Source organism: Notolepis coatsorum, assembly GCF_963971535.1.
Source record: "Notolepis coatsorum genome assembly, chromosome: 3".
Lineage (NCBI taxonomy): Eukaryota > Metazoa > Chordata > Actinopteri > Aulopiformes > Paralepididae > Notolepis > Notolepis coatsorum.
The window spans coordinates 107,415,558-107,426,510 of NC_140167.1; the positions used below are offsets into that span (position 1 = coordinate 107,415,558).

The 10,953-nt window shown below is 45.2% G+C and overlaps 1 protein-coding gene across 1 annotated transcript; it reads left to right on the forward strand.

Annotated features, from left to right (window-relative positions):
- Positions 1-4,524: 4,524 nt before the first annotated feature.
- LOC311225945 (E3 ubiquitin-protein ligase arih1-like) lies at positions 4,525-6,353 on the forward strand (the record flags this gene model as incomplete). Its single annotated transcript, XM_084311333.1, is given in 3 exon segments — positions 4,525-5,739; positions 5,742-5,813; positions 6,189-6,353. Coding segments are annotated over 3 exon segments (1,452 nt in total).
- Positions 6,354-10,953: the final 4,600 nt, after the last annotated feature.

Consider the following 10,953-nt stretch of genomic DNA (forward strand, 5'->3'; position numbering starts at 1 on the left):
GATTTGATATGATTTGTTGTTTGTTGATTTGATTTGATTTGTTGCAAGGAGGCCGGAAGCCGTCACTGGTGGTGGATTTTGACGTCTCCAGGAATGCATTAATGTCAAACCACGACAGGTTCTCCACGGGCATCAAGGCAGCCTAAAACAGGGTCACACTGCGAATCAGGTATTCAGAATAATGAAGCCAGGAGATAAAAGGTAGTCAGAATAATGAAGCCATGAGATAAAAGGTAGTCAGAATAATGAAGCCAGGAGATAAAAGGTAGTCAGAATACTCACGTTAAATGAACACAGGTTTATTTGAGAAGAAAATATTCAGCACATCCGTACGGAGGGACTTTTAGTCTGAAAATATTCAGTCCATCCGTACGGAGGGACTTTTAGTCTGGCAGAGTGTATATCATTGATCACAGGTCTGTCTGAGTAAAAGTGAAACAAAGCAATAGTGTAATGGGTTATAACACAGTAAAATAGAGACGCCTCATTCGATCGTCTCTGATTGGGTTGGCCTTACATGGTCATCCGGGAGTCGTAAGAGATAGGCTCTTGAGGGGGGGTGCAAAAGGGGGCTCCTCGCAGGGACACTGCGGCCTTGGATGCAAACGTTATCAGCCTGCTCTGAATCTAATGAATGGATACAGTGTTTTAACAGTTTTTTAGAGAGAGATAAGCATGACTTCATGGATTTAACGACCAACCCTGTTGTGGGGCCCCAGAGGATTACGTTTGTGGTGATGTCATAATAGGACTTTCTAGATATAAAACATTCTGGAACGTTTGTGGTGATGTCATAATAGACCTTCTAGAACATAAAACATTCTAGAACCACAGGACGTCATGATAGAAAGTTATGGAACCTTCGTGATGTCACCGTATGATGTCATAACCGAACATTCTAGAACATTTGGGTCTCTATATAAGCAGAAAGGCAGTTTTGCATCTTCGACCGGACTGAACAGGACTGAACAAATGGACTCAACAATGGACTGAAGCCTGGAGCCAGCAAGTGGATTTACGGTAATTTTGGAGACTGGGAAAATACAGTTTTCTTACCTTGTAGTAGTACTTGTATCTTGTAGTAGTACTTGTATCTTGTAGTACATTTACATTTACATTTAGTCATTTAGCTGACGCTTTTATCCAAAGCGACTTACAAGTTCTGTACGACAAGCCATCAGGAAGGGCACAACTCTATCAGCTGAGCAACAATGTTCATCAAAGTGTTGAGTGCTACAGTGTAGGTTAGTTTATTAGGACAAGTGCATGACAGTACGGTTAGTTAGGGTTAGATTTTTTTTTTTTTTTTTTTTATTCAGATAATGGTTGAAGAAGTGCGTCTTTAGTCGACGTCGAAAGATTGGACGTGATTCGGCTGTCCTAACTGGGGTGGGTAGTTCATTCCACCATTGTGGGGCAAGGACTGAGAATAGGCGACTTCTCTTTGATGACCCTCCCGGAGCTTGGATAGGAGTAGGTCTGAGGCGGCCAGAAGATGCAGAGCGTAGGGGTCTTGAGGGTGTGTAGTTAGAGACCATTGACCGGAGGTAGGCGGGAGCGGTTCCCTTTGCCGCACGGTATGCTAGGTCGAGGGCCTTGAAGCGGATTCGTGCAGCAATGGGGAGCCAGTGCAGGTCCCTAAGAAGTGGGGTGACATGGGCCGACTTCGGTAGGTTTGAGATCAGGCGGGCCGCTGCGTTCTGAATGAGTTGAAGAGGCTTAGTGGCAGTGGCCGGGAGGCCAGCGAGCAGTGCATTGCAGTAGTCGAGGCGGGAGATGACTGTTGATTGGACGAGGAGTTGGGTGGCTTCTTTTGTCAGGAAGGGGCGGATCCTTCTGACGTTGCTCAGGAGGAATCGGCAGGTTCTGGTCGTCGCTGCGATGTGAGCAGAGAAGTTCAACTGGTCGTCGAGGACAACACCAAGGTTCTTGGCGGTCGGGGACGCAGTCACAGCTGCATTCTCGACTGTGATTGAAAGGTCGGTTAGGGGGGAGGATTTGGCCGGCAGGTGGAGCAATTCTGTTTTGCTTAGGTTCAGTTTGAGGTGGTTGGACGTCATCCAGGCTGAGATGTCGGACAGACAGGCCGAGATCCGCTCAGAGACGTGGATATCTGAGGGAGGGAAGGAGAGGAAGAGTTGAGTATCGTCGGCATAACAATGGTAGGAGAAGCCATGAGACGTGATAATGTTACCCAGTGATTTAGTGTAGAGGGAGAAGAGAAGGGGTCCTAAAACCGAGCCCTGGGGGACACCCGTCCGCAGGGGGCGGGTGGCCGACAGGGTCCCTCTCCATGACACTTGGTAGGAGCGGTCATTGAGGTATGATGACAGCCATGTCAGCGCAGAGCCAGCCACTCCCATTCCTGCGAGGGCCGCAAGGAGGATCTGGTGGTTGACTGTGTCGAAGGCTGCAGATAGATCTAGGAGAATCAGGACAGAGGAGAGGCCTTTCGCTTTTGCTAAGTGAAGTGCCTCTGTGACCGCAATGAGGGCTGTTTCTGTGGAGTGACCAGTCCTGAAGCCTGACTGATTAGGGTCTAGGAGGTCATTCTGTAAGAGATAAGCAGTAAGTTGGTTGGATACAGCACGTTCAAGTGTTTTAGAAAGGAAGGAGAGAAGAGAGACAGGACGGTAGTTGCCTATGACGGTAGGGTTCAGGGTTGGTTTTTTTATGAGCGGCGTGACTCTGGCTTGTTTTAGGGAGGTGGGGACCACCCCCGAGTTGAGTGAGGAGTTGATGGTTGCAGTTAGGAATGGGAGGATGTCTGGTGCTATGGTCTGGAGGAGTGGGGAGGGTAGCTGGTCCAGCTGGCAAGTAGTCGGACGGTTCGACGTTACCAGTGTCAGGGTCTCTGCTTCTGTAATGGGAGAGAAAGATGACAGAGTGAAGGATGAGGTTCTCGATTCAGCATTTGGAATGGGTGGGGGTTGGGAGAAGGAGCTGTGGATGTTCTCCACTTTTTCCTCAAAGAAGATCGCAAAGTCTTCGGCAGAGAAAGATGAGGGAGGGGGGGGTGGGGGGGGAGTGAGGAGGGAGGACATGGTAGCATGCAGTTTGCGAAGATTCTTGGCAGAGGCCTCGATCCTATGGTGGAAGAAAGAAGCTTTGGCATTAGTGATGGTTTTGGAGAATGTTAACAAGAGGTTGTGATATGTGTCGATGTCAGCAGTGAGGCGTGACTTTCTATACTTCCTTTCAGCTGCTCTCAGGACCTGTCTTTGTTCTCTCACTGGATCTGTCAGCCATGGACTGGGTGGGGAACGGCGGGCAGGTTTCTCAACGAGGGGACAGAGCTTGTTGAAGGAGGTTGCAAGGGCTGAAAGGAGGGTGGAGGTTGCCATCTCTGTGGAGAGAGCAGAGAAGGTGTCACTCAAAGGTAGAGCGGATAGTATGTCAGAGGAGAGGGTGGAGGGGGATAGGGAGGGCAGGTTGCGTCTGAGTGAGACTGTTTGAGTTGGGGTGAAGACCTTTCGGTTAAGCATGAGAGTTAGTGAGAAGGATATGAAGGAATGGTCAGATACATGTAGGGGAGTTACCATGGTGTTAATGATGCTGGAGTTACGGGAAAATATGAGATCCAAGGAGTTGCCTGCTTTGTGGGTGGGAGGCATGGCAGTGGGAGTCAGGTCAAACGATTGTAGGAGGGAGACTACTATGACTGACTGAGATGAGTCAGGCAGGTTGAAGTCGCCCAATAGAAGGAGAGGGGTAGCTAAGAAGCATGTCCAGCTCATCTGTGAAGTGATCGAGTGTACCTGGAGGGCGGTAGAGTGTAACAATGGTGAGATTGAAAGGATTAGAGACAGATACTGCATGATATTCGAGAGAGGAGAGTGACAGTTCTGGGAGTGGTGTTACGTTTGTAGCCCATGAAGGAGATGTCATGAGGCCAGTGCCTCCACCCCGTCTGGAAGGTCGAGGTGTGTGAGTGAAGTTATAGTTTGTAGATAATGCTGCAGGTGTTGATGAGTTATTGGGGGTTATCCAGGTCTCAGTTAGAGCCAGGAGCTGCAGATTTAGACTATGGGCGTAGGCAGTAATGAAGTCAGCTTTCTTGACTGCTGATTGACAATTCCATAAGCCTCCCCGTACTGTGACAGGTGTATTAGTGGCTGTAGGAGGGTAGGAGAGATTAGCCGGGTTGCTAGCAAACTGCCGTGGGTGGGTTAAATCTGTTCTAGAGGAGCAGATTGTGGATATAGGTATGAGACACATTGTCTTGTCAAGAGTGGCAGGGAGGAAGTAGAGAAATAGCAGAGTGGGAGGGTATTTGTAGTAGTGAGGCCAGCAGCACGGATCTCTCCTAGATGACCAAACTAGCAACAAGCTATAGCTACAGCAGCTACCACACTGTGTTATGTTGTGCATGTGCTGGGGGGCCACGGAAACAACTCTGTAGAGAAACATCTCGTCTCTCGTTTCAGTGCAGCGTCTCGACGAGCGGAGCTTCGAATCATCATCACCGGGTGTCGCCTGTGGCTTTGACGTTTGACTGATCATAATACATCGCAATAAAAAGCGATGGACTCGGACGAGGGTTACCACTATGAATTCGACGGCGACGACGACGGCCCGGGGCAGGAGGAGGAGGAGGAGGAGGACTACCGCTTCGAGGTGCTGACCGCCGAGCAGATCCTCCAGCATATGGTGGAGTGTATCCGGGAGGTCAACGAGGTCATCCAGAACCCTGCTACTATCACGAGAATACTCCTTAGTCACTTCGACTGGGCCAAAGAGAAACTGATGGAAAGATTTTTCGATGGGAACCTTGATAAATTGTTCTCTGAATGCCACATCGTCAATCCGAGCAAAAAAATGAGGACGCGACCGGTGGACACCCGGTCTTCAGCTCAGGACATGCCCTGTCAGATCTGCTATCTGAACTACCCAAACTCGTACTTCACTGGGTTGGAGTGTGGACACAAGTTCTGCATGCAGTGCTGGGGGGACTACCTTACTACCAAAATCATCGAGGAGGGCATGGGACAGACAATATCCTGTCCCGCCCACAACTGTGATATATTGGTGGATGACAACACAGTAATGCGGCTGATAACCGATTCAAAAGCGAAGTTGAAGTACCAACACTTGATTACAAATAGTTTCGTAGAGTGCAACCGACTGTTGAAATGGTGTCCCGCACCTGACTGCCATCACGTTGTCAAAGTCCAGTATCCCGATGCCAAGCCTGTGAGATGTAAATGTGGACGCCAGTTCTGCTTCAATTGTGGAGAGAACTGGCATGATCCTGTCAAGTGTAAGTGGCTGAGGAAATGGATCAAGAAATGTGGCGACGATAGTGGGACATCCAACTGGATCGCCGCAAATACAAGGGAGTGTCCCAAATGCCATGTACCCATCGAGAAGGATGGAGGCTGCAACCATATGGTGTGTCAGAACCAGAACTGCCGAGCTGAGTTCTGCTGGGTCTGCCTGGGGAGCTGTGTCCACGGCTGGACCTGCAACCGTTACGATGCGGATGATGCCAAGGCTGCCAGAGGCGCCCAAAAGCTTTCCTGCGCCGCCCTGCACAGGTACCTGTTCTACTGCGACCGCTACACAAACCACATGCAGAGCCTGCGCCTCGAGCACAAGCTGTACGCGCAGGCGAAGCGGAAGATTGAGGAGATGCACCAGCACAACATGTCGTGGATCGAGGTGCAGTATCTGAAGGAGGCCGTGGACGTGCTCTGCCAGTGCCGCTCCGCCCTCATGTTCACCTACGTCTTCGCCTTCTACTGTACCTCAAGAAGAACAACCAGTCCATTATATTTGAGAACAATCAGGTGGACTTGGAGAACGCCACGGAGGTATGTATATATTCTCTCCGCGCCGTATGTATATTTCTCTCCCACCCACCCCCTCCAAATGTACAGTCTCCTCCCCATCATATGTATATACTCTGTCAGGATCTATGGGTAACAGTGCTGTATATTTGAATACCGTTTATGTCACAAATGTATCAGTACTAAATACCTGTATGTCCCTATGCCATAAATGTCATGTATGTTGTGTATGTCATAAATGTCGATATGAATTGAAAATGGGGGACCCTGATGTAAACAAGACAAACGTCTTTCTCTGGTCTGCATCCCCTTAACAATTGTGTGTATTGAGCCGTACTGTATTGTACCCATTCTGCAATCTGTTAAATAAAGTTTTCATTCATTCATTTATTCATTCAGGTGTTGTCTGGCTATCTGGAGCGTGACATCTCACGGGACTCCCTGCAGGACATCAAGCAGAAAGTACAAGACAAGTACGTGTACTGCGAGAGCCGGCGACGGGCGCTACTGCAACACGTGCACGAGGGCTACGAGAAGGACCTCTGGGAGTACATCAAAGATTAAAAGGACAGACTTTTTATGACTCTCTTACCGCTGATGCAATGCAAATGGGGGCAGCACTGGTTTCAGCCATAGTTATGGAATGTCCCGATTTGGCCCCCCTCCTTCGCTTTTTTTCCCCCCTCTTTGTTTTCTGGAGATTTAAAATAAATTATATAAAAATGACAAGATAGAATATTTAAAAAAGGAAGAAAAAAAGATAGTTTGTATCATTTTTGAGTGTGAGGATATGATCCTCCTCCTGCCCTCTCTCAGTTTGTCACTTTTATAACATCTCCCCTTTACTGTTAAATTTTCCAGAGAATTTCCTTGTTTCTTTTGTTCCAGGTTTATGTGTTAGCCAGGAGTTTGCAGCACAGTGCTCCATCTTCAAGCCACATCTTCAAGCCACAAAGTAGTATTTTCAAACTCTGAATATGTACCCATATCTAAATCAGAAATTTGACTTTTTAATATGCACACTGGCTTCTGCAATCAGTGTGTGCATTGGTGTGTTGTTTAACTACTATCACCGACATCTAAGAAGGGAGATCCCCTCTTGAACGGCTCTTCTAAGGTTTCTCTCCTCCTGTGGAGCATTTTCCCCTATTGTTAGGTTTTAGTGAGTTTTTCCTTACCTTCGCGAGGGGGAAGTCTGGGAGTGTTTGCATTCTTTCATTTATTTGCATTTTTTTTAATTAATTTATTATTTCTGCTGCTGCCGCGTCGCCGCGGGGGCGTGGCTAGACGCAAGTTGGGCGTGGTTAGACACAAGTTGGTTGCCTTTAATATTTAGGCTACCAGGTCAGGTGCAGGTCAGTAGTGAAGATAAATTGAATCACTGCTTTCACCACTTCATATTGATGTTCCACGGGTCCCAGTAGGCAGGGCCGCCTGGGAGAAATGCGAGGCCCTGTGTGAGATTTAAACGCGAGCCCCCCCCCCCCCCCCCCCCCTAAAGGTAAAAAAAAAAGAAGAAAAAAAATGTCATACAGTCAACATATTCTTAAATAATAGCGCTGCCCGAGGCTGGGCATGATACAGTCAACATATAGCAAGAGAGAGAGAAAGAGCGAGAGAGAGCTCCCGTTCTATAGTCAATATACAGTGTTATCGCTTTGTAACACTGTACAAATTTCTCCACAACACACATGTACAAGTGGCAGTAATGCAGAAAATCCAGCAAGGGAAGAAGCAGTGTAGAAAACAGGTGGAGTTTTTGCCTAGCAATGGGAATGCTTTGGCTGTACTGTGTAGATAGAAGTACACACTCTAGTGTTGATGTCTTTGTTTACAAGGCTTATGGGCCCCGTTCCCCGTACCTGGCTAACTGAGTTAACCGGATAATTTTCAGCATAGCTTGACTTAAGCCAGACCTTTCCATTCCCCGACGCTCGATTGTCTAAATCACTATGGTAACAGATCAGAAAGTTTGAACCTGGTCGAGGGCAGGGTTAAGTTCAGTTAGCTGGATGAACTATGGCCACACCCCCGTAAAGAAATCCCAGCTCCCTTCCTGAAATATTTCTCACAGTCTAGATCCCATTATGCCATTCTGAATTATGTTTTTGTGCTTCGTTTGAAATGTAAAATAATAGGTATGCAGTAACGCTGATAATAAATCATATTCAGCCTATGAATTTACTTTGTCCTATATAATGCACGTCATATTTATACAGATACGGCGCTCGCGAGTCGCGACACACACAGTTATTTTAATAACGGACTAAACGGATCAATGCAAATGTGAATCCCGCTGGGATATTTTTAATGAATGAAACCTATCGGGTGTTTGGCTCTGATTAGTTTAATATTCTTCGCTGTGTATTTGCTTAACGGAGCACCCGGATGCGTTTCATTCAAGCTGAAGCATCTATGCGCGGATTGTGGATATGAATTATGAGGAATCTGAATCTGTGGAGTATTTAATTGTATCACTGTGACAGTGTCACACGTTATTGTGATATTGTAACTGGGATTAAAATATATGAGGAGATGCGCTGTTTGATGGATTTGATGACGTGACGTGACTTGATAAATTGAATGAGCCTTTGACGTTTTTGATGAATGAATTTGAGAAAATGCATTTATCTTTTCAAGCACTGTTATCTGATGATGAACATGAGGTGTCACTGGTATAAACCAAATGGTAATCAATTCAATGCATGTATGGATTAGGTCCGAAACAGATTAAAACCTGATTAATAGTGTAACTGCAAGCCTCCCTCCAAGCCTCTCTTTGGAAACCATGTATTTATATAGTACATAATACCTAAGCACATACAGATATCCTCATGATATAATTCGTATCAATTCGATATACTATTTGGGCTTGTTTTTATCGTTATTCTGAAAGAGCTGAACTAATTATTTTCGCTAGCAAGATCTCATTTGATTATTCATTCCATAAGCCTATACTGCCAGCAGGTACGTTTAAAGAAATATAATCTGATTAATGAGGGATTTAAAATTTGCCTATAGATTATGCATTTAACTTGTCGGCGAGGCTATTGAGCCGTACTGCATTAATTTGTACCCATTCTGCAATCTGTTAATAAAGTTTTAAATCAATCAATCAATCAATGCCGTTAGAAAATCAGGATTTCGGCTATCGACACTTGCTGTCTTTTCAGCTGAGGCGGGCGCGCGCAATTATCCGGGTCTCAAGTCTGGTTCAAATGAACGAGACTGAATCCACCTTCGAGGAACAGGAAAATCCCGGATTCAAACATCGGGTTAATTGAATCTGGATAATGGGACTCTTGATCGACTTAGTTGAACCAGGTACGGGGAATAGGGCCCTGAGCAGTAAAACCACCTCCTCCACTTAGGCCACAGGAAAACAAACAAACAAACTAATAAGCATCCTATGGCGCATTGCCCTTGTCACCATCACACCTCTGACTCTTCTCCACACTTCCAATCAGTTTACACAGCAGTTCACTGCCATGACACAGTCCATTAGTCTATTGGAAATACAGGATACAAAACTACAGAACTGAGGAAAATACTTGACAGCTTGCATGGCTAACTAATCTTTTTTAAATAAAACATAAAACAGGCAATAATGCAATAAAAATATATTAAAAAAAATATTATGACACCACAAGGACAGAACAGAAAAACAGCATTGAAATACACAGAGGGTAACGACAAACAAGTCACACCTGGCACCTGGCTGATTACAAATGGGACACCTGGGAGGGAAACAGACTAACAAAGAACTACAGGAAACTGAAACAAGGAACTACAACTATACTGGAAAATAAAATGTTTTTTTTCACAGGGAATTCACTGTATTATTTTTCAGATTAGATTTGTTTGTCTACTTTAAGTGTAAATGCCATAGAAATACAGTAAATTACATTTTTATCAAAATATTAACCATTAAATAAAGGTTGTAAATTAAATGTATTTGATTTTACTGTAATTTGACAGTAAGTATTTGGCAACCGTTGCTGCCAGACATTTACCATTTTTTTTGACAGTTTTCTTTTTTACAGTGTATGAATAACAAGACAGGAAACAAAATACAAGACACTGGGGCAAAACAAGAATGCTAAGACAAATAATAAACAGAGAACACAATACAAGAAGACTAGACCAAGAAAGAGAGCAGAGGAGATAGGGAGAACAGACAGAGAACATAAATAACACAGAGAGGCCGAATAAGTGTCCATGGCAAGCTGTGTGTGATTGATTGATTGATTGATTGATTGATTGATTGATTGATTGAAAACTGTATTAACAGATTGCAGAATGGGTACAATACAGTACGGCTCAATCCACACAATTGTTAAGGGGATGCAGACCAGAGAAAGACATTCGTCTTGTTTACATCAGGGTCCCCCATTTCCAATTCATCATAACATGTATGACATGACATACACGACATACAGATAAACAGTACTGTTACATCCAGACATTTATGACATACAACATATACAAATATACAGTACCTCTTAACATGCAAGCGCCCACATGTGGGCCCTCTTGAGGACGATTTTCCCACCGGCACTTTGGCAACCTCTAGCGGCTCGGGTGTGCATATTTTTTAATACAATATATATGTCGAATTAAAGCCCTATTTGTTGCCTGTCGATAGCCGTTCAGCGGTTCTCGAGTTACATGCCGATATGTGAGGCGTGTGCCGGTATTGCGCAAATACCACTCCCGACTCCCGGGGCTCTAGCTCCGTCAATCATTTGGCGATCTCGAGAATGATTGGATAGGGTTGTAGCCAATGAGTGTGCCTTTCCAATAATACCCCAGGTGGGATGTACGCATCAGGGATCTAGGTGAAAAGTCACAAGCCAAAACAGGAAGAGAAAAAACTGTGAATTAATTGAAGTCTATGAGGAAAAGGAAACCAGGAACGCTACACAGTTTACCAAAATCGGTCCTAATCACTCATTTCTGAACGGATTTATGAAAATTGGACATGTACTACACAAGACTTCAGGCTATGGACCCAGGGTGTCTTTTCAGCCAAACCAATTTTTGGGGAAATACTACTTCTGGACTACAGAAAAACGTGAGTAATACGTTTTTCTACAACTCAAGTTCATAATATGTTATTCTATTTCAATAGCACTAAAAGTGAATTTTCTTGTATCATAATTTC